We start from the raw sequence: 24,375 nt of genomic DNA, 5'->3' as shown, positions 1-24,375 counted from the left end.
GAGTGATGAAAAGGTCAAGTAACCTGACCCCTAAGGAAGCAATGCGCACAACTACTGTATACATTACAAAACATACTTAGACCATGAGGACACAGCACACGTTCATAGGATCTGCATTCCTTCCCAAATAGTCAAGGTATCATCAGTATTAAACACAACACAGTGCACTTAGAACTTCCCATAAATTATGGAGAAAGAAGAAGACAAGGTTATTTCCAAAGACTTCCTTGGCTGGTGAATATATAACTAAATCTGACCCTGCCTTTCTTGATATCTTCAGCAGATGCAACACACAGAAGAAATGAAATACCCTTTACATGTATACACAGACTCATAACATTTAAAGTATGACTCTCTTTAGAGATACAACCGTGTTTCTACTGAAAAGCACAGAGTTAGCATGATATAAAAAGATATTTGGGGCATATCTTTTTTTCATGTGTGTACCACATGTGTGCAGGTAGCATGGAGGCCAGAATCCAGGCTGGACCACCTAGAACTGGAACCAAACACTGGTCCTCTGCAGGCTGGGGAGGTGCTCTGTACCACTGGGCCCCTCTCCAGCCCCAGGACATGTCACACGTGGTATTTTAAATTATGTTTTGGCATCAACAGAAAATGACAACATATAATATAGATGACATTTCCTTATCTCCTTCAGGAATAAAATAGCTTTTCAAATATGCAGTAACTATAAATCATATGTCACTGTAGGAATAAAAAGAGAGGATTACCCAGAATTTCTAGATATGAGCGACCTAAAGCCAGACAAGCTGAGCAGAAACACATAGGAAACTACATAATTTACCTAATTATAAAAGTACCGCTTCGGTTCTTCAGAGGGAAAACCCCACTGTTCATGTCCTGCCTGTTCACACAGCTTACTTACATCTTTACAAGACAGCCAGTGTGGACGAGAGAATGTCAGATACCGAGCACAGCCATATTTAGAAAGAATGTGTTTAAATTAACTATACTAACATATGTAGAAGCTGGCAACTGTTCTAAACGGCACAAGCATTACACTTGAGAGTTAAAGAAGGCACTGTGCATACTAATGTAAGAACCATTTAAGACAGGGTAAGAATCTTCTAGACATTCATGGTTCCAGGAGTTATACGCACTGAGAAATCAGATGATTCTGTGATATGAAGACTTTATAGCCATCTTTAATTGAAGCTAAAGACGGCACCCTCATTATCTGTGTTGTGGTTCTGCGTTACTCTGATGAACTTAGATCAAAGCACACCGTGAAATGTGTGGCAGCGCTGACTTAATTCTAATGGTGTTTGAAATCATAGTTTACCTTGCCTAAGATTTTAGAGCCATGGTTATCCAAGAGTAACTACCAGGCACCCTAGAGGGCATCGTCAGACTGTGAGTCAGCGACCAGGACTCTGCAGGACGTCAGGGAGGTCACAGCCGACCAGACCTGCTGAAACTCTCAGCATTCCACATGTACTATGACAAAGCACTAAATACCTCTTCACACACTAATGAACTGAGTGAGCTGGTACGTGCCTACAATCTCAACACCTGGCCGGCAGAGGCAGGAGGATTGCTGGGAGCTTAACTCCATAGTGAGACCATGTCTAAAAAAAGTTAACAAGTTTTTTCTAAATGTCTTCATAACATGCTTGATTGGGGGGGGGGGGGGCAGGGCTTATGCCATTAAGAAAATAGAGATCAAATTAGTAAATGATTGATGTGTGTGGGGATATTTACCTCGTGTTTGGCTGTGACCTTCCTACACTCCTTTATGAAAGCATGTTAAACTTCCTCTGATTAACTACCAAAACAAACAAAATAATCACATTTCATTCCCAAGCCACAATAGGATATTTAATTAAGATACTCATCTCAGGTTCCCTTTTGTTCATAATAATAAAAGACAATTGACAATGCGAGCTGAACAGAAAGGAGAGCATGGGTAAAAGAGCGTTGCTGTGGTAAAAGCACAGGGGAAACTCGTTCAGAATTCCTCTGAACTGACAGAACACACGTTTAAAGAGGCAAATGCTCCAATCAGAGTGAGCGAAGCCTTTGCAAAGTCCTAGAGCCAAAGTCTCATTTCACCCTCCCTCTTCTCTGGCTGCCGAGCGTCCAATCAGACAGTCACAGCTTCAGACTAAATCCACACAAGAACTTTGAAAGACACAATGCCGAGAACTCTGAGACTCTCTTCCTTTCAATGTAAGTATTTGCCTAACAACCAGAGACACTGTGGTCAAGGTAATGGCTAGTCTCAAACTCAAACCAGCTGCGGGACGGCCTCACCAGCAAGATGACTGCTGAGTTCTGCCAAGATAGATCTTTCAGAAAACCCAAAGGATATGCAGACTTCACAATCTTCTGACATTTAAAATGGGGCAAAAATCATTTCAATTTCCCTTGTACTGACAGACGATGGTGATGCCAAGGAAATATTGGGGCCCAGTTCTGCCTGAGGCCACCGTTAAAAACACTCATCAACAGGAACACAGGGCAGATGGCTGCCTCACTTCCGGAATAAAGAGGAGCTATCCTACTCCTTGTTCTTGGTGGGGCAGCAGCAAGAAAGAGCTGTGACCCAACCAAGTCAAAGGACTCGTATGAGACAGAATCCAAGACAAAGGAAGCCTGGGACGGCCAGTGGAGTTTCGTTCCAGGTAGGTCTCTTTCTATCTTGCTTATCCACAGGAGACGAAGCGAAGAGGCCACACAAGTTACTGCAGTGTACCCTGTTTCCACAGATGCCAGCTGTAACGGACTCACCTTGCTCACTATATATTGTCGGGGGGAGGTGGTGCTGGGGGAAGAACTGCGGTGGCATATCTCCAGGAACGGTGACAGGCGGGTAATAAGCCGTGTGCGAGTTCTGAAGGAAGTGCGGGTGGTGACTCAGATAAGGGGGCAGGTGATGGGTTGGAGACATGGCTGAGGGATAGCTTGGTGGGTAACACTCAGGAGACTGGGGTGTAACCACCACCCGGCGCACTCCAGTACTGTCTTCAATCACCTAAGGAAGGAGACAAAAGGACTGGATGTAATACAGACTATTAACAATCAAACCCATGGATATGAAAGTATTAATAACCCGCCCCCCGCTAATTATACAAAGGAATTAGTTACTTCCCCATTAATTAAACGATTCCAACTCCACGAAACATTTAGCAAAGATCATTATCTTGCTAGTAAGTCTTAGTTTATCATAAAATGTTTACGTTCATAACACTTTTACTGGACAAGTAACTGAGCATGTGTATAAACAGATGCTAGGAGTAACTTTGTATATAACCATAAACTCAATGCGTTTGCAGGAAGAGATTCTATGGGTCATGCAGAACACTTCCAGGGCTGGGCTTCTGGACCTAGCTGAGAACATAAAGCCTATTTCCGCTTAGGTACATACAGGTCCTCGGATATTAGGAAACAAGCCATGGAAATACACTAAAGTACCATTTACCTAGACTAAGGAGGAGGAAAAAAATGATCCTGACCAACAAATAACTTAGGCAATGGTCAATAAGGATGGTCAAAGGTGTACCTAGCTGTCCTGATTTCACCAAGAACTGTGGCAGACGAGACTTCTCAGGACAACCTATCCTGGTTTCCTCCCACTCGAGGAAGGCAACTAGGGAAGAACAACGTGAGAAAGCTAATGGTGCCTGGCCAGGGCTGAGCTACCATTTTAACCCCTGATACAACCCAGGGAAGGACGTAGTCCATATAACAGGCACCGCTACGACCAGCAGAGCCATAAGCCAAGGAAGGGAAATCAGGAAATGTCAGCATTGCAGAAGGCTACAGGGGTCTAAAAGAACCGCAGGGCTGAAGGCTATGGCTCAGTTACAGAGGAAGGGGCCTGGCTGTGGTCAAATTAAAGAAAAACAGGATATACACACACTCATGTACACACTGTTAAACTGGAATCCAGGACCAGGCTCACAAACACTTGAGAGAATCAATTATTTAAGAAAATGAGGCACACATTCTGACAGGCTTTATTTTTGGTTTCTTTTTTTTTAATGTTTGAATTTGAATCTCTGTATTAAAATAGATTTTTGCATTGCATCTCAGGAAGTTGCTAAGAGGACAAAATAAAATAATTTGTGTCTAACAACAAAAACATACCCTATGCTTAGTTTCATGAAAAAAAATAACAAAACAAAACAACAACAAGAGTATTGCTAAAGTATTGGTGAGTCTCTCAGTGTGTAGACTACATGTTAGTGCACTAAGTAATTCTGACTTGTTTAAGAACACAGGAGGTTGCAGAGATAGCTGGATGGTTAAGAGCACTTGCTGCGCTTGCAGAGGACCCAGGTTTATTTTCCAGCATCCTCATAGCTGTTCATAAGAGCCTAGACTCGAGCTCCAGGGATGAGATGCCGTCTTCGGACCCTGTGCGCATCTGCATACACAAGTCGCACATAAACACACACAGGCTCAAATACGTGCACATAAATTAACAAGAAACTTTCTAAACACTAATATTCCATTACAGTCAACATGCACTCCCAGAAACTGAGGCTCTGACTCACTTCCAGCTAGCACCCAGGGCAACCCTTCCTGTCCTTACAGTTGTGAATGAAGTTATCCACTTCTGGGGCACGGCCTGCTAATCATATCACATTACTTCTGACTATGCAGCTGGAATTTACAAACCCATGTGAAGGAGTGTTTAGGCCAGGACACTGGAAAGCGCGGGCACAGACTGACAGAATCTTGTCCTCAGTCTAAAACACAGAGCACAAATGCTCTTCTCTAGAACATACTTCCTACAACTGCATGTCACACCCGTGTTGGAGATGTTGTCTTACCAGTAATACAAAAAATGGCTACCCCAGGGCTCACTCTCCCTCCCTGCCTTCCAGCAGCTACTAGGAAAAGGGAAGGCACACAGAAGGTGCTCCATTTTCATAAAACATTCCCCAAAGTTCAAAGAAGCAAAGAACTTCCCAGCAGGTCCACATTCCCTCCAGGTGCAGCCACATGGGCCTCACTGATGTAGGAAAGCTGACAGGGGCCACTTGGGCCTCACTGATGTAGGAAAGCTGACAGGGGCCACTTTCCACAGCAGTGACTGTGGTGAAATAATTTATTCTCAGCATTTTATAATTTCCGGCTTGCTATAAGCATATTTTTTTCTAAAGTTTGTCAAAAAGCTAAATGACACACAGATGAAAACCTGTCTTCTTCCCACTTTTATAAGAACATTTGTCCTTAAAATATTGTTCCTAAAAATTAATAAAATAAGAGGCTGGAGAGACAGCTCAGAGGCTAAGTGCACTGGCTGTGCTTCCAAAGGCCCTGAGTTCAATTCCTGGCACCCACAAGGTGGCTCTGTAATGAAATCTGGGGCCCTCTTCTGGTATGCAGGCAGAACACTGTATATACACAATAAATAAAGAAATCCTTTAAGAAATATCAATAATAAAATAAATTCACTCTGAAGAGTAAATTATCTTTATCTACACACACAACAGATTTCCAGGCAGGAAAGTAAGTAGCATTCTGAAGCTGCAAACTGATGTGCATATGAGAGCTGTCGGAAGCTCTCTGTCCTACTTATCCTCAACTTCCTGTGGTATCTGTGATACCGGCATGCGCATATATAATAAGACACTTTCAAAAACCCGTTCTTACCCAAAACAGACCTGTCTTTCATCCTCCCAAAATGAAGTATTAATTCTAAAGTAAGAATAAAAACCCAAAACCAAATAATGACAATTTGCCTGCTGCCGTTTTATAACACAGATTATAGCACACTTTACTTATCAAATAATGACAATTTGCCTGCTGCTGTTTTATAACACAGATTATATATAATACAGATTATAGCACACTTTACTTCTCAAACTCAGATGTGAACTCGACGTAAAGAAATTATTCTCAGGTTTCCCTAGAGAATAATGCAACTTCAGAAATGGTGACAACATTATCTTTTGTTTAATAAAAGTAATTGTCATATATATATGCATATATATTTCTAGTAGGAGAAATAAAACATCTGAGAAATTCAGTTCAAAATACTCAAGGCAACAAAATATACCTTCACTGTCCATAGTTAATTATTGGAAAAAACAAACTTATTTCCTTTTGTGAGTGAATGAAATTATGGCAATGTCCAGAGACAGAAAAATCCTATATTCAATTCCCCAGTGACTTCCTGACACATACCTCTGATAACCACTGAATATTCAAAGGTGAGGAGAAAACTGACCTGGGTTCTAATAAGTGCTATTACAAAAGCCCAAATACAATCATTTCAGAAATCAATGGCTCTACAGAAGTGCCACTCACACATCCCTGGGGAAGCAGGGAACTCTGGGAAAGGTGGATGTGTGCTCTGTCTCTGATGGCCACCTACTGTGAGCTGTGCTGTGCACCCGACCAACGTCCCTCTCTTGACTCCTGTGCTCAAGTGTTCCTGTTCAGGATGAGCCTCAGACTGTGTGTGCAGGTAGACGCTAACCCAGAGTGAGAGTAGGCCCACGGCAGACCCTGTGAAGTCACCTAGCAAATACACTCATTTACGGGACAGAAACAGAGTCCTTGGAAAGTGTTCTGCCATCTTGGACTTTTAGCCTCCAGCAATAAGGGACTTTTGGGGCAGCTTTAGTAAAAACCCATGGCACCTACAGGAGTCTTAGGGCAGGGTGGCTGAATCCGAGTGTCCTTTACCTTAAGTCTGTAAGCCTTCCCTGCTATGAAAAACAAAATGAAGTAAAACCAGGAAGTGCTCCATTCACCTTTCATACACACAGTGTTCTTCCCTGGTCCACCGAAGAAAGCCAACCTGACGACCAACGGTGTCCTGATCTGATTACCATATCTCATCTGAACTTAGAGAGTCTCACCCTCTGTGCACATCCTCACCCTGCCGAGCAGGTGTCCCATCACCCGCCTCCTGAGAAGCAGCAGGTGACGGACTAGAGAGTCAGACAAGTGAGATGCCTTCTAGGAGCTGGGCATGCTTGCTGTCTTGTGCCAAAGGCAGAGTGGCCAGTGAGGTGCACCACATTAACGGGGAGCATCCGGGTCCTACTTACACAAGTGTTTGAGGACATATGACCAAAAGAACCATTAAAAAACACCCCCTCCCCCAAAAAAACAGACTAGTCTAGAGACAACAGCTGAGGGGATCTAGTGGAAGCAGTGTGCAGGGCGGGGGTGGAGCGTTAAGAGGGAAATTCCCAGCCCAATCCCAGCTGTCACACGGAAGCTCCCTGTGCACTGGAGACTTAGACTTGAGCTCGCTGTGTTAGACAAAGAGAGACAGAGCAGAGTGACGTTACCAAGCCAGGGGTCTTTATGATGGTCAACACATCACTTTACCATGTGACAGATTACACAGAAATTCCGAAGGCTGGTCAGTCAATAGGCAATCAACCACTGAGAGTTAGGGCATGTGTGTTATTAAGAGACATAAGAGGCTTCAAGACACAGCCAAATATACTAAGTCCCTGTAGCTGCCGTGCTTTAAGATCCTCAACCTGAAAGGAGGAAAGGACCTGGAACAGGGCAAGACATGTCCCATTATAAACCTGGTCACCATTACCATTCCCCGTGCCCATCGCCTCGCTAACCCAACAATCCCGAGACATGGAGATATAGCACAGAGCTGTAACAAGCAGGAGGTGCTTAAGGGAGGTCAAGGTAGCTCGCCAGACATGGAACTTTCAGGAATAAAAATCAATTTTGATTCCAAGAGTTAGAATGGGCCTTGTAAAACACATGCACAGTTTAAGTGTCTTTTCTCTTAAAATAAAAGCGTTTCACTGGACTGCTTGCTGGGAATGTGAATAAATGCCTTTGTTCTCAAAAGCTTTCTTCCTACTCCCGCCAGCCTACAAAGGTACAGAAGAAAGGGAGCTTGAAGGGCAGGAGGCAGAAAGCAAAGCAGAAGCCTGCGTCATGGTCAGGCAGGATCTAGAAGTGGACAGAGCAAAGGTTGCCCCACATCCAGACTGGGGTAGCAGGGAACACCCTGAGCTGCCCACGCAGAAGCCTGAGACAGAGTGGGAAAGGAAAGGAAGCTAATTGACTGTAACAATCAAAAGCAGTGGTGATGACTTCTGCAATTTATGTATCAATTTATCACTTATAGAGTGCTCAGAACAGAACCTAACTCACAGTAATATAAGGTGATCCTAAAGTCTATATGAAAAATCTTCAGGTGAGATCAAGCAATGTAATGTGAGGCGAGTCAGGTAGTTGATAAAGTCCGTACCTAAGTCTTACTAGATACATCACTCCATTTCTATGGGAAAAGTCAGACCAAATTCATCTAACACTTATGGTACACCAAGGCACTGGGAACATGTAGATAGAATGGTCCCCTAAGTTTCCAGTCACTCCTAAAACAGAGCAATTGCTTCAGAATTATCACTGCTTTATGGAACAAAGGTCCTATGGTTTAACTCTTTCTGATATTAAAGCAGCCCTTCCCAACTATCCAGGCATGGTCACATCCTCAGACTGTTCTAGAGGTACACAGACCTGGGCCCTCTGCAGCCAATTTAATGGGTAAATAACACCTGTACCACAGTGGCCTCCCCTTCAAGTACTCATTCATGGCCACGCTGTTCGGGGGAAGGACACATACGGGCCCTCAAGACAAAGATACTGAATCAGCAGAGGTAAGCCGACATCTGGGTGCTGTGAAGTCCATACACGTCTCCTCCTGCACAGTCCCAGTAGAATTTAGGGACCAGGCATCAGGGAATGGGGAAACAGAGCAGCTTTGTTTCCAGAACAAAGGCAAGACTACAAGCTCCAAATGCTTACTGCGATTCACCAAGTACTAGATCCCAAACCTTAACCAGGACCTCTCCCAAAGCAAGAGAGCACCCGGAGGACCCCCAGTTCAGAGAGCACCCGGAGGACCCTCAGTTCAGAGAGCACCCGGAGGACCCTCAGTTCAGAGAGCACCCGGAGGACCCTCAGTTCAGAGAGCACCCGGAGGACCATCAGTTCAGAGAGCACCCGGAGGACCCCCAGTTCAGAGAGCACTCTGTATTTCTTTCCTAGCTGCTTCCTTTTCTGTTTACAGTGTTGCTAGGGATCAAGTCCATGAGCTTGCACGTGTGTGTTCCAGGGACCAATCTCAAAGCATCATGTGTGCTAGACAAGCAGTCTACCACTGAGCTACAACCCCAGACCATTTTCTCTAGCTTCTAAACTGTGAATGTCTATTTTCTTTGATTATGAATACACACAATTTACAATGGTACTGGCAGCTATCTTGGCACTGTTACTTATCAAACCACATGGTCCCATATCATAAGAGTATTATGGAAATATTAACAATATTTATGCTTCCCACAATGGCGAAGTGACTGTGCTGAACAAAGCCATGCTACACATTGTCATTGAATTTGTTTACATAGCAACAGAACCCAATGTTATCATCGATTAAAATCTATCTGGCCATTCTATTTGGAACAGCTTGTCTTCCTATCTATCACTTTTTAAAATGCTCCAGCACCATGAAAAAAATTCCTTAGTTCACAAGGTGATTAAGAATCCATTTGGGAGCCGGGTGGTGGTGGCGCACTCCTTTAATCCCAGCATTTGAGAGGCAGAGGCTGGTGGACCTCTGTGAGTTCAAGGCCAGCCTGGTCTACTGAGATAGTTCCAGAACAACCAGAGCTGTTACACTGAGAAACACTGTCTCCAAAAGGCAAAACCAAAAAACAAACAACAACAACAAAAGAATCCATTTGGGACCAGTGAGATGGCTAGGCAGATAAAGGTGCTTCAGGATGCTTAGTGGTCAAGGGTACTGGCCGCTCGTCCAGAGAACCCTGGGTAGATCCCCAGCAGCTGACATGGGATCTCACAATCATCTGTATCTCTAGTTTCAGAAAACATGATGCTCTTTTATGGCCTCTGTGGGCACTTCATACACATGGTGCACAGACAAGCAGGGACACATTGGTACACATAACTAAAAAAAAATACAACAAATCAGATATGACAAATGTGTTACTAATTTGGAAAGAGATACTATGATGACTGTGATACAATCAAATGTTATGTGTGTGGGTGTGGTGTAACAAAGAAACAATTTCTGGATGTGATGCTGTTTCAGTATCAACACTACCATGAACATCGACTGTGGCTCTTGAATGTACGTGAAGAACAGCATTCTAACCAAGAAAGCAGTAAACGCCAGACGGCTGTGCCCGTGAGGGCGGCTGGGGAGACTTAATGATGCTCTCAGGTCATCATCTTTGTGAAGGACAAAATAAAGAGAAGAGTCGCCTCATTTCCAGTTAGAAGGGACTCAAGATGTTCTCAAATTCTTTCCTCCTCCTGTAAGATAGAAACGGCCCATCCTCTCAGTGAGTGTTGACAAATGCCTGTGCTATGCCAGGCACCCCCAGATAACTGGGTATCAGTCCACTGATGAGCAGTAATGAAGATAACTCCCCTCTGTGGAGCGCCAGTGTTAAAACACAGCTGACATGAGCAGGTAAGAGCCATTCAAATAAATAACTGGCTGGCACAGGTCCTCTCTGTGTGTTTGCCTACTGACCCTGTCTTCTGTAATCCCATGATGCCAGAATCACAGAAACAAGACAGAAATATGAGAGCAAATGCTGGGCACAGAGAGGGAGAGAGGGCGCAGACAGAAAACGGCACACCAACTATGTGGCAAGGAGCCGTGCTGAGCTCACTCCTTTAGCTCTGCAATTGTTCCTCATACAAACAGGTGTAAATTAAGACTAAAACAGCCCCAAATCCACTAACAGTGGACAGGGACTACCCAGGGGCTTTCTCCCTTTCAGGCGCACTCAATGCTGTGGAACAGCCCCCTCACTCCTCATAGGGCAGCGTCTTCAGCAGACCCAGCTTGAAAGAGCCCAGCTTCCTTATAACAGCAGCCCAGAGGGCCAGGGCAGAGGGCAACCTCTACCTTCCCTTCTGCTCCTGGTTCTCACAGTGCTAATGGCAGAACAAAGCAGTGGTTTACCCACAGGCTACAGTTATAAAAAGGAGGCAACCTGGGCTAACACTTCCATATAAGCTCATTACTCTGTGACTTTATCTAATCGGTCCATGGCTTCTCTACAGGGGCTCCCATTGCTGGCCAAGTGTGGAGAATAACCAAATAAAAATTTAGTCAAAATTTTATTACATCTACTTATTTGTGTGTGCACACACATACAAATATGTAAGGCCATGTGCCACAAAGTATAAGTGGATACTAGAAGACAATTTGCAGGAGTCCCCTTCTCTCATGAGGGTCCAGGGATCTAACACAGGCTGTCAGGCTCGGTGGCAAGCACTTCACCCATGGAGCCATTTTGCTGGCCCACAAATCAAATCTAATGCGTATTCCAATCTATGCTTTTCTCTGCCCAGGTTGGGGTATCTAATTGATTGAGTACTGATCCATTCACTAACTCCCCCAAAGGAAGGATAGAGGTTAAAAAAAGGGGGGTATATCTCTGGTGTCAAAATAAAAAGACACTTATTTGACCAAGGCATGATCTTTCTTATGTCAGCCATCTTGGAGAGGGAAGAGTGGCTCCTAGACCATAGCACACCCATTGGGTGTCCAACTCTTTCCACATACTTTTTAGATCTTTGGGTCAACATGAAGCTTTCCTATGACACGTGAACAAGCCATCAAAAATTATTAGTTCATAAGGTAGAAAATGAGGTTCATGGCATATGCGTAAGACATCTTTACACATAAATTGTCCAGAAAGCTAAAGGTGGAGGGGCAGGAACCACAGAACCACAGTCAATATCCAATGGAAGGAAACTCTTTCGTCTATGTGGTGCACACTGAGCGAGGCAGGCCCTGACAAACTCTGCGTCTACCAGAGCGGTCTTTTTCATTATGATGCCTGCAAGGAATGCCACACTTCTACCACACCAAGTAGGCACTCCTGTACCCAGCAAAGGAAAATGGAAAAGTTAAGTGGGAAGGGCTCATAAACAGAGCCTCTATTAATGGGTACAGTATTTCCGAATGCTCTACTAGCCCTATCTAAAATGCTGTGACCCTTTAATAACACAGTTACTCGTGTGGTGGGGACCCCAACCATGAAATTATTTTTCACTGAGACTTCAGAACTATAATTTTGCTACTGTTATAAATCTGTTGTCTAACGGTCTCCGGTGACCCCTGTGAAGGGTCGTGACCCACAGGTTGAGAACCACTGCTCTGGGTGTTTTTAGGTGAGGGAATGACAACAGTGACAAAAAGAGGACTAAGTCCCCTTTGCGATGCTTGCCCTTGACTGCCAGGTCTGGCAGGATTCGGGATCAGGAAACACTGTGAGAACAAAGCTTTGGCAAGTCGTGAGGCAGTTTCTATATTCGGTTAGTTAAGGAAGCCCTACCCTAAACGTGGGTGGCACCACTTCACAGGGCTACTCAGTCCCAGGCTGGCAAAAGAGGAGAGAAACAGCTGGCAACAGCTGGCAGCAGCACATCATCTCTTTCTGCTTCCTGACGTGGATGTGACGTGACCAGGTGCTTCAGCCCCTGCCTTCGTGCCTCCCCTGCTATGACAGACTGCAGCTTTTGTCAAACACTTAGACGGAAATAGTGAACACGCCGTCTTACCTATGTGCACTTTCTAGTAGTTGAAATTTTTCTCAAATTGAAAGGTCAGGTGAATTTTTTCTCAAATCTTTCTCAACTCCATAATCCAATCAAAATTAAAGCATCATGCACACACCCCAAATGTGTGAAGTCCTGCTTTATCAGGGGCCACCAAGTCAAATGACAGATGCCTGGCGCTCTCGGGTCCTTGGGGCAGTCTTTCTCTCCGAAAGAAATGTAGGCTGTGCCACTGACAGCCCTTCCATGGTTGCTCGCCACTGTGCCTGTCAGCTGTCCTAAGATTGTCTTCACATGACTGCATGGGCATTTAATGCATGGATTTACTGGACATATGAGTTTGCCTTTAAAGGCTTTCAGCTCCTCAACAGCAACAACAATTACTGCTACATTCAAGATGTCTTCTACCCACCCTGAGATGCTCGTGTGGTAACACAGCTTTATCTGCTTAGCCTCCCTCAGTTTTCTTACACCAACAGACGACACACATAATTAGCAGGTGCTTGTGTTTTGGAGACACACAGCAGGCACACGGCCCAGCGACACTCACACTGCCAGACAGGAGCACCTCCATCAAGGCAGTCTCTGGCACTGACTTGTAGATGGCAGGCAAAGGAAAAGAATCCAGTATATTCAGAAATGCCTGGGCTGCAGACTGACCCTCAGGTTCCTCACATGTGGTCTGAGGTGAAAACTACAGACAACTAAATCACAGTGTACAATGTCACAGACACTCCTACCAGCTCTGCCGCACCAAAAGCACCAAGGTGGCAGGGCTTTCCCCAGCTACCATTATTTCTTGTCTTTCATAGTGCAGTGAGTTTATCACTGTCCCCTCTCTTGTGTCACAGCTTTGTTGAATATGATTTATACAGCAGAAAGTCCATCTTTTGAAAGCATCTGATTTAGTGGATTTTAGCAGTCTCTAGCTTGAACACCATCATCACTATGTACTTTCTGAGCAGTCTCATCACCTACACACACTACCCTAACTGGTCAGCAGCCAGTAACTCCCCATCACTCCCTCCCCAGCCCTATGCAGCTTTGCACCTAGCTCCTCCTCAATTACCTACCATGTTCTAGCCATCTATCCATTCTTAGCTGACAGGCATGTGGGCTGATCCCACACTGATCATTGCTGATCAGGTGTTAAGAACCTATGTGTGCGTGTGTTTGTACAGTCATGTATTTTCCAGTCTCTTTGCCTACACACCTAATGATGTGGCTGCTGGGACACATGGTAGCCCTGCTTCACCATTTGAGACTGTCGTTCAGAGTGGATCGACAACCTGACACCGCCACATACAGTGGATAGGTGTTCCTTGTTTCCCTGGGGTTAGTAATACTTGATTCTCATTCATATTCTCTGCCTCTGTCTCTCTGTCTCTGTCTCTCTTTCTCCCCCTCCCCCCTGTCTTTCTCTCACTACACCCATCCCAGAGTGTACAATGCATGCTGAACACTTTTACACATCCTAGCTGGCCCAGAGGAGAATGTCTAAGTCTTAGCCTTTTTGCTGTTTGCCTGGTTGGTTATTTTGCAGTACGGTGTATGAATCCAGGGCCTTGGATGTGTAAGGTGACAGCTCTGCTGCTGAGCTACATCTCCAATGTTTGCTTTATTCAGACAATAAATATGTCTTGCTATGTAGCCCAGGCAGGGCACTGAAAACATCAATACTCATGGCCCACTTTTGGGTTATGTTGTCTGTCCACTCAAGTCATAGGAGGTCTTCACACCCTACAGATACATGAAACTTCTTATGCCATCATATGTGTGTGTGTGTGTTCTCTTATTTTTAGTTGTCTTTGAAATTTTGTTTTTATATATTCTGGAACATACAACAATAAATTTCAATTTATAAACAGTCAACGTTACTCTTTCTCCACTATCCTACTGGAGAATATACTCTTCCAGAATCATCATTGTATGTGAAGTCTGTCACTGACCCAAATGATAGGTGGTATGCATCTTACCAACTACATTATACACTCATGCTGTATACAGCCAATATCCTATATGTTCAGCTATAATCCACAGGAAGCAATGACAGTTCTTGGGTGTATATAAATGTGTGTGTATGTATGTATATACATATATACATATACATACATATACATCCTGGGACAAAGACAGGACAAAACGCCCTTTGGTGCTGAGAGAACAGAATGGCAGTATCTTAAAGGATTACCTCTACCAGGAGGGTCACTGGGCCAGAAAGGGTGGCTGAACTGCTCAACAAACAAGAGCTCTTAGCTTTTTTTCGAATGGCAAAATAAGGAGCACAGATACATACAATTAAGAAGTGAAAAGTTACCATCTAGAGTCAGATGTTTACCATGCTGAAGTGTGGTTGACGGACCACTATGAATGTAAGCAAGGCTGAGTGGCAAGGGTCGCAACCCCCAAGTTATGTAACTCTAATAGGAAGTGGGCTCTAGACCTGAGGAAGACACCCATGCCTGCTTCAGGACTGGGCACTGGGAAGGAAACAGAACTGATGGGTTCTAAGCACCCCTGACAAACCCTAGCTGAAGTACAACTTCTCTTGGTTTTTATGGCTCTTTCTGTGCTGGCTGATCTTACGTCAACTTGACACACAAACTAGAGTTATCTGAAAGGAGAGAACCTTAATTGAGAAGATACTGACATAAGATCAGGCGTTAGGGCATTTTCCTAATTATTGATCACATGGGAGGGCCTAGCCCATCGTGAGTGGTGCCACCCCTGAGTTGGTGGCCCTGGGTCTTTAAGAAAGCAGGCTGAGCAAGTCATGGGGAGCAAGCTAGTCAGAAGCACCCTCCATGGCCTTTGCTTCAGCTCCTGCCTCCAGGATCCTGCTCTCTTTGAGTTCCTGTTTTGACTTCCCTTTAATGATGAATAGTAACGTGGAAGCATAAGTCAAAAAAAAAAAAAAAAAGTTTACTTCCCAACTTCCCAACTTGTTTTTGGTCATGGTGTTTCATTGCAGCAACAGAAACCCTGACTAAGACTCTCTCTTCCCACAACTTCATGACAACTCTGTTTCTTGCTCCTCAGATCTCTTGCTGATGACAAGTTTCCCCAGACATTTTTCTCTGGGTTCCTTTGAAGTGTGGAATTCATTCAGCCCTGGAAGATGAACATACATTCTACTGCCTTTTAAATTCAATTTTTTTCATACTAACAACAACTTTCTCGGCCACTTCGCCATAGCATTCTGTTACAGACACAATCTACTGCTGAAGGTTAATAAACTCTCGGCACGCCCTGGGTTCCAAAGCCCAAGTGAAACAGCTTCCAGCTAGGACAGAGCTCCTGCCTTGCTGCTTTCAACTCGTGGCCTTGAAAAAAAGTCAGCCTCATACAGGTGGTCACAGGCCTCACAACTGTGGCCTCCTCTTCCTTTCCAAACCCACATCACAATTATTCCATTGTTTCTATATACTTCCAGAATCTTCTAGCATTTTCTAGCAGAACTGTCAGCTGGGAAGGACTGTCAGTGTGCTTCAACCATGAATTTACAGCTTTGCTTCTATCCTTTCTATGTTAATTTTAATAGAAGTCTCTCAAAATCAGAAATATCCTAAGGTAGAAAATTTCTCCTTTGTTCTCTTCTAGGATTCCGTACAAATACTGTGCATTTAATAGAACGACAGCAACACTACTAGCAAGAAAAGGCCCACTTTTAAGCACAGCTTCTCCTCCATTAGAGTGTCCAGTCTTAAATAGTATCCACTAATGGCCTTTAGCATAAAGGGGGGTGTTATTTTTGCTGTCATAATGGTGAGAACCATACTGTTTTCAATGGAATGAAACACTTTCTCAAAATAAATGAGCAGGGAGCAGAAGAGAAGGCTGAGATTCTTTGTTCCTCTCTATTAACCAACTGGTGACATGAACGTCATTCATTACCACACCCCGTCAGGAGCCTGGTCTGTACCCTTTCTTCCTCCAGTGAGACTTATGTGCAGAGATTGAGAACAGCAGAAGAACTGGCCAACAATCTGGCAACTCAAAGAATGTCAAATTGGCTCACACGAAAGTAAGGGTGGAAAAAAGATGAAATTATAGTGTTTGCTGTATGCCTTGCACGGTGAAGAAATGGCTCTGTTTTTCACATCAAAGAAAGATAAATCTTCGTTGATTCTTGCCTGGGCTTCAACAATTTTCCTAAGTAGGTGCCAATTTTTTTTTCCTTCTACAAAAGAAAAGAAAAAACCTCAAAAACCAACCCCCCAAAATATTAATAATGGAAAATTACTGTTTCTAAATATTTTAAGGTATAGATACCAAAGAAAAATTTAAAGGGGGTGTGGAATAGGACCCAAATAAGCTAACAGTGGTCACCATCTCTGAGTAAACTGTAAATATGTTCTTTTCCAAGTCTTCTGAAGCTTTCTCCCTATTTTCACAATGTTTGTAAGATGTTCTTACAGTTAAGAACAACCAACAAATGAGGCAAAATGAAAAAAATAAAGATGCTTAATTAGTGAGAAATGGTGAAGTATAAGGATCGGTTGAGCCTTGAACAAAAACTCAAAATATAAACACACCCCTGGATTTTAAGCACCCCAAATTCCCAGGCACCCAAACTTCTATCTCCAAACCTCTCCCTCCTATCTAGGCATAGAACTAAAATTTTATCCTTTAAAAGTTTTGTCTTGCTGGGCAGTGGTGGCGCACACCTTTAATCCTAGCACTTGGGAGGCAGAGGCAGGCAGATCTCTGTGAGTTCGAGGCCAGCCTGGTCTACAAGAGCTAGTTCCAGGACAGGAACCAAAAAGCTGCGGAGAAACCCTGTCTTGAAAAATCAATATAAAGAAATTTTTTTTTTTTTTGTCTTGTGCAGGATATGGGTCATGCTTGCCTGTAACCAGCATTCAAGAGATGAGGACGGGGGGTAGACTAGGAGCTCAAAGCTATTCTCGGCCACATGGTCAGTTCAACCTGGGCATTTGAATCATAGGACAGATGGGAGGAAAATCCTAAAACAAAAAGTTCCACAGACAGAGGAATGTCATACAGACATTAGGCGTGTAACTGAACTTATATGTAGGCAGCCTACGGCTCCTTCTGATTTCCTCTGACTCTGGTACCTCAGGTTGCAAGACGTGGGAAGTGTCAACAGTGCCCTAAAAGACAGCAGTCTCTCCTGGTTACATACATTTCTCGTCAACTAAATCTAAGCAGAATTGCCTCTGTCAAATGGCCGATGACAGGTCTGTGGGACAATTTCTGATTAGTGAGTGATGTAGGAGGGTCCAGTGCACTGAGGGAGGTACCATCCCCTAAGCAGGGAGGCAGGGGATGCAGAAGAGAGATAGCTGAATTGTGGGTCTGGGAGCAAGCCAGTTAGTAGGATGCGTTCATGGTTCTGCTTAGTTGCTTCCTGAAGTTCCTGCCTTGGCTTCCCCTCCATGAAAGAACTGTAATTTGTAGGCTAAAATAAACCTTTTTCCTCCCCAAGTTGGTTTGGTAGTGTTTTTAGCGCAGCAACAGAAAGCAAACAAGGACACGATTCTTCTGTCAGCATAACTAAATTAACTCATGAAAGATGTTTGTTAAGTCTTGAGATGTATTTTGCTGGAAAAATAACAGTATACCAGTGAGGGAGATGCTGGTCAACTGCCATACCTGTGAGATATAACCTGGAGGCACATGGATGGGAGGGATGGACCCATTGGGCGACATCATGGGAACTTCAGCGGGGCCTGAAAGTTATAAGAGCAAAACATTAATAGGTGAAGAGGAACACACATCATCCAGCGTCATCCCTGGGGTCTGTGACATGCCATAACTACTTGAAACCATGGCTGAAGTAATTTCCTGGCTCTACAAGTCAAGGAAACAAACAAAACATATACAAAAAGAGCAACAAGAAAGTTACAACCATCTCTATTAATGTTAAACAATCCCCTACAGGCCACAGATTCCATAAACCAAAACTGTTCTCTCAAAGCCAGCCTAACAGAATGGAACCAAAGCTTTCTCCTCAAGACACAGGGGAATAATTTAAATCTCCTCCTAACAAACGCCAACTCTACTTTTTATAAAAGTGTATTGTAACTAATACATGAACACATTTTTTTTTTTTTTTTTGGTTTTTCGAGACAGGGTTTCTCTGTGGCTTTGGAGCCTGTCCTGGAACTAGCTCTGTAGACCAGGCTGGTCTCGAACTTCACAGAGATCCGCCTGCCTCTGCCTCCCGAGTGCTGGGATTAAAGGCGTGCGCCACCAACGCCCGGCTCATGAACACATTTTGAAGTGAATGTTTTTTGGTTCAAATGCTCTTATAAGCTTTGGATTTAAGATTTTATGTGATATTTATTTTCAATAATTTATTATAAAATACCATTAATATGAAATATATAAAATCTTTAAAATACTCGAAAACCTACTGGGCCTGGTAGTAGAGTCCTATAATCCCAGCTAGTTGAGCTGCTATAGCAGGACAAATCACATGTTCAAAGTCTGCCTAAACAACTTCATAAAACTCTACTTCAAAATAAAAAGTTGGGGTATTTTTTTTGGGGGGGGGGGGGGTTGGTTTTTTTCGAGACAGGGTTTCTCTGTGGTTTTGGAGCCTGTCCTGGAACTAGCTCTTGTAGACCAGGCTGGTCTCGAACTCACAGAGGGCTTGGAGTATGGTTCAGTAGTAGAACACTTGTTTAATATATATAAGATCCTAGTTTTAATCCTTAATATCATTAAAAAAATCAACCAACTGTTTGGTCTGTCTCTCATTAAGTATGGAGAAAAAATAGATCATATTTTAAAATTAAGTAGCATTAAGATTTTTCATGCTGAATAAATTTCTATTTTCCATAGTAAAACATTAAACTGACAGGAGCTAATTCAATGAATGCTTTGTTGTTGTTGTTGCTGTAGCTGTCACCTCCCCTTCCCTGCAACTGTTGTTTTGGAGACAGGGTCTCATGTAGTCCAGGCTGGTCTGGAACTCCCACTACGCCCAGTTTTACGCAATACTAGGGATCCTACCAGGGTTTTGTGCATGCTACCCAAGCAATCTACCAACGAATCCTAATCACATGAGTAGGCAATCTAATGAATGGCAAGGTTAACAGTTACCTAAACAGATAGTTTGGGTTAATGTTTCATCACAGAAAAACTGCCATACACCAAAAACAACTTGACTTCCATACAAGGAACCTACAATCCAACAATTTCCCAAGTGAAGGAACCTTAGAACTTCCCGTCCATAGCTAGCTCTCCTATGGAGTTAGCAACTCCCCCCAAACCTATGTGTTTCTCTATGAGATGCCACTTCCTGGCTCCTAGCTCTCCTATGGAGTTAGCAACTTCCCCCAAACCTATGTGTTTCTCTATGAGATGCCACTTCCTGGCTCCTAGCACTGTGCTGTTTATTTGCTTTCTCCTGGTGGGTGTTGAGCTGCTGGCAGTGAGAAATCTGCCACTTTACTTGGCAAATGGAGACCACCCTGCCACCCAATCACTGCATTTACAAAACAGCATATGCGCCTTTCACAGCACAGCACTGCAGCCATGGCAGGAGAGGAAGGGCGGGGCGGAGGGTGGGGAAATGGGGTCGAAGGAGCAGGTCTCCAAGCTAAGGGGAAGCAGCGGAAGGGGAGAAAGAGTGAAGGACAACACAGACACTCCCAAATGAGTGCTCATTGTAAGTTCATGGACAACGCCTCACGTCACTGAACTCCGAGGAGCTCTACACTCACAAACCAGGTGGGTCTTGTGAGTGTCTGTGACCAAAACCAAAAAGAGGGTGACGTGCACCACAACTCAGTGGTGGAGCATTTTCAAAACCCCGAGTTTGATTTCCACTATGCCCGGCCTTACCAAAACTAAGGATGTCACCATTTTATTTTTAAGTAGAATTAAACTTATATGGTAACCCCTAAGGGTGTTGGTTTCCAAGTTCATCTTCCTCACCAGCTTCCACATTTTTAACACAGCCATCAAGACATAAGGCATTTTTTTGAATCCATATTTGAATTGATTCATTTAAAAAGAATCATACTACCTTTGAAATCCAAAGATGAATGCACATGGTTCCAGAGAGCAGGTTCCAGGAACATGAGCTCCCCCAGTCTCAGACCTGTGTGCCCTTGAACAGTGAGCTCATTCAGCCTCTCTGAGCCTCACTTCTTAACAGTTGTAAGTGAAAATAAGAATGGCTACTTCATAAGGGCAGGATTAAAAACTGAATACATTAATACCTGCAAATGTAGCAAGATCATAACGAGCAAATATCTCTTCGGGACTACAGCACGTACGAAGACCATCTGAGCTAGCCAGGTCATGGACTGAGCAACTACTGGATTTGTGGACTTCCCATCCATAGTCAGCCATTGCTGGGTTAGCTGAGCCACAGCCTCTAAGTTATTCTAATGAACTCTCTTTCTCTATCTAGAGTCATTCTATACGTTCTGTTCCTCGAGGGAACCCTAACAAACGAGCAAAAGGATCAACCGGCCCAAGTATGATAAAAACATCCTAAGGAAAACTGCTACTTTGCATGCTAATTCAAAAAAAATCCCAAAATTTAAATGTAAAAAAAGTTTAAATATCATACATACACCTAGGCATGCTAATTCCTCTAATCCAGCGTGTATGAAGCATAGGTAGGATGACTGGATTGCTTGCGAGCTTGAGACCACCCTGATTTACACAGTGAGTTACTGGCCAAGCAGACCTACCTAGCTTGACGGTCTCAAAAGAAAACAAGCTATGGATCCCAAAGAGACAAAAAGAAAGAACTTGGGCTTCCATTTGAGATCATATGTAATGATTAACTCAAAACTGATCATAGAACTAAATATATTCATTGAGTATTAGGCCATGGATCTAATTTTCATGGAAGAAAATCAGACCTAGTCTTTGAGACACCATAAGTGAGTCAGGCACAATGCCACAAGCACAAGGCACAGAGAAAAAACTGAACTCAATCAAAATTAAAACCTTTATGCATTAAAGTCACTACCAAAAAAATAAAAACTGTATAATGGCAAAATACAAATCCCATTTGAGAATAGACTTCTATCTAGAATATAAAGAATTCTTACACATCAACAAAAAAAAGAAAAAATACAATAGCTAACTTAAAGATGGGAGGAGGAACTGAATAGACATTTCTCAGAAGAATCCCAAGAGTCACAAGCAGCACTTGGAAAAGGCTCAGCATAGTCAGTTAGGAGGGTTTGGATGAAACCTCAGCAAAAAGCCTCCTGATGCCCAGCAGGGCAGCTTTGTTAATGCGGATGGGGTGGAGAAGATGTGTGTTGGTATGAAAACAGAGAAACAATATACAAACTGAACTTTGTATATTGCTGGGGAGAATTCAAAGTGAGAGCTGGAAACTGTACATCCTCACAAAGTGAAGCACAATACTATCTTATGAGCTGATGTCTATGGGAAGCTAACTTGGCTTACACAGTGAGGTCCAAGGCAGCCAGAGCTAGCTAACATGTTTATGAAGTCCCCTACCGATTATATACCCCAAAAGTACTACAGCAGTTACTCAAATAACTATATGCATGGGCATGTTCACAGTAGCACTGTTGACAAGAAACACAACCAAAGTATGGGCCAGGGGATGAACAGGCCAGCAAAACGTATGGTGTGCAAACAACGCAATAATATCATCTATAAAAGGCAACACAGCACTGACAGGCAACTGTGGATGAACCTCGGAAACACTCAAGTCACCACTGTCGGGTATTTATACTGTCTGTGACTCTAGTTACATGAGACATTGGGAAGAAAAATCAACCCACAGAGGGACACTGGTTATAGCTCAGTGAGTCAATGCTTGCTGACCATGTGTGAGGCTCTGGTTTTGATCCCCAGTATGTAAGGAATAATAATTAATCCACGCCGGCAGAACTGATTGATGGCGACAAGAGTAGAGGCAGGGAAGGGAAGCAGAAGAGGACCGGGGGTTACCAAACAGCTGCCCGATGGATAGAGAGTTTCTCCAGCAGTGATGAAAACGTTTAGACAGAGATGGTGTTCACATAGCACAGAAACTAGGTAAATGCCAAGAAACTAAAAATAACTAACTATACATGCATTCACTTTACTGAAAATAGTAATACTACAAATAAAACACTATGCATATAACCAATGACAGGTAAGACAGCAGAACTTGAACACAAAGATGTAGGGCATACTGGGGCAATGCTAGTTCCAAACACTGCTAGGTAGAGACTGGAACATCCCATCTGCAAGCAGCTAATGGCTTCAGGGTGGACACACAGATAAGTTAATAAGGCCTCAAGCACTGATGCAAGCTCGTGTCTTCTCAAACTGTCATTTCAGATGCTAGGCACTGAGCACATCCCTTTGGCAACAGCAAAGTGGAGAAGGCATACTGCTCTCTCCAACATACGGTTTCTTCCCAAAGACCAAAAGTTGACTTGCAGAATAGAGCCCTATCCTGACAGAAGCTTGTTTGTGTCTGGCCTCTGCTGCTGCAGTTTCCTCAAGAGGAGAGCACCTGATAATTCCAGGGGTTGCTCTGAGGACAGGACAGTGGGACTCAACAGCACCTCTGCAAGTCTGGTGACTCGGCAACTTTAACACTGCATCTAAGAGAGGACCAAATGATCTGAAGGAAAAGAATTCCAGCAGAAGCACCAGCCACAGAAACCAAGAGAGCAAGTAACTTGTTTTGCCCTTCAGTTTTTTCTCCCAGTACTTCTATTTTAGCTGCAAAATTATATCCTGTTTCAAATATATAAAAAAATACAAATACGTAAATTATAATTTAGACAACGAGAAACAAAAAAGCAAGAGGTGGTTGTTTTCCTTCATTTGGTATCCCTATATCCCTGATCACAACTCCCTATCTCCCAAAATTCCCTGTTCTCGTTCCAGCTTCTAGGAAACCTTCGAGAGTTGGGTGTGCCTAGCTGTCTCAGTGTGCTGGGACAGCTGGATGTCAAAGGGCCAGTCCTTGCTTTCTGAAAGTGGCTCTCCTACACTCAACACTGGCTTTCTGACAAGAATTTCTACTCTGGCCCAACCACTGTTCTTAAAAGCGAACAACCATAACAGCAAAGGCTTCCTGGAGTTTCCTCCTCAGGTAAATCTCTACCAAGAACCCATGCTTTGTGGGGCAGGGAATTCAGAAGCAGGACACTGTCATCTTCTCAGAAGACAGGGATTAGGACCCATGGTCTGTCTGCCATCTTCTATTCTGAGAAGATGGGGCTCGGAGTCTGTGGTCAGTCTGCCCTGTTAGTTTAAAATCTAAATTTCCTTTCAAAGCACTCCTCTAAGAACTGAGTTGTAAAACAAGGCAACAAAAGATGAGGGTTTAGCTCTCACATAAGACTTGGGGCTCAAATCTCAACTTCCTTTTGCTTAAATAAACTCAAGACATCTATCTACATCACTTATTATCAAATCGCCTTAGACTTCGGTGTTTTAGAAAAATCGACATAGTTCCTTGTGAATATATCCTACTACAATACATCAGTAAATATTTTATTGATTTCAGTTCAATAAGCATTATGCAAGATGTGGAAAGAAAAGTTTCCCGGATTCAATAACAGATCCATAAAAACAACCAACTACCACACAAGGCTCAGCATTTTTTTTAAGAGGCAAACAGCTTTGGGGTTGCAAGGTAGCAATTACTCTTAAAGCAGCTGAGGAATATTTAAGGCCCTCACACTGGCAGCGAACAATAAAGGAGTAGGTGAGCCATTTGCTGCACGAACACTGTACTAACACAGGTTTCAAAGAACTGGATTTAAATTCAGAACTATGAAAACAAAGCCTTAAGACTCTCCAAAGAGATCAGGCCCCAGGGAGAAGCCTGTGATG

At 43.5% G+C, this 24,375-nt stretch overlaps 1 protein-coding gene across 4 annotated transcripts in view; it reads right to left on the bottom strand.

The window, feature by feature from the left end:
* Fndc3b (fibronectin type III domain containing 3B) overlaps positions 1-24,375 on the bottom strand; it is a 288,258-nt gene that overhangs the window by 111,341 nt on the left and 152,542 nt on the right. For all 4 annotated transcript variants that reach the window (XM_041659165.1, XM_041659169.1, XM_041659167.1 and 1 more), the window contains exons 4-5: positions 18,184-18,260; positions 2,755-2,998 (exon numbers count right to left, since the gene is read on the bottom strand). In XM_041659165.1, the coding sequence (XP_041515099.1) occupies positions 2,755-2,998; positions 18,184-18,260 (321 nt within the window). The remainder of the gene's footprint in view (positions 1-2,754; positions 2,999-18,183; positions 18,261-24,375) is intronic.

The sequence above is a fragment of the Microtus oregoni genome, unplaced genomic scaffold (genome assembly GCF_018167655.1).
Source record: "Microtus oregoni isolate MIOR12 unplaced genomic scaffold, Mior012 000010F_ref0000083, whole genome shotgun sequence".
NCBI classification, from domain to species: Eukaryota; Metazoa; Chordata; class Mammalia; order Rodentia; family Cricetidae; genus Microtus; species Microtus oregoni.
Note: the sequence above shows the minus strand (reverse complement) of the source record. Positions and strands in the feature narration are given on the sequence as shown.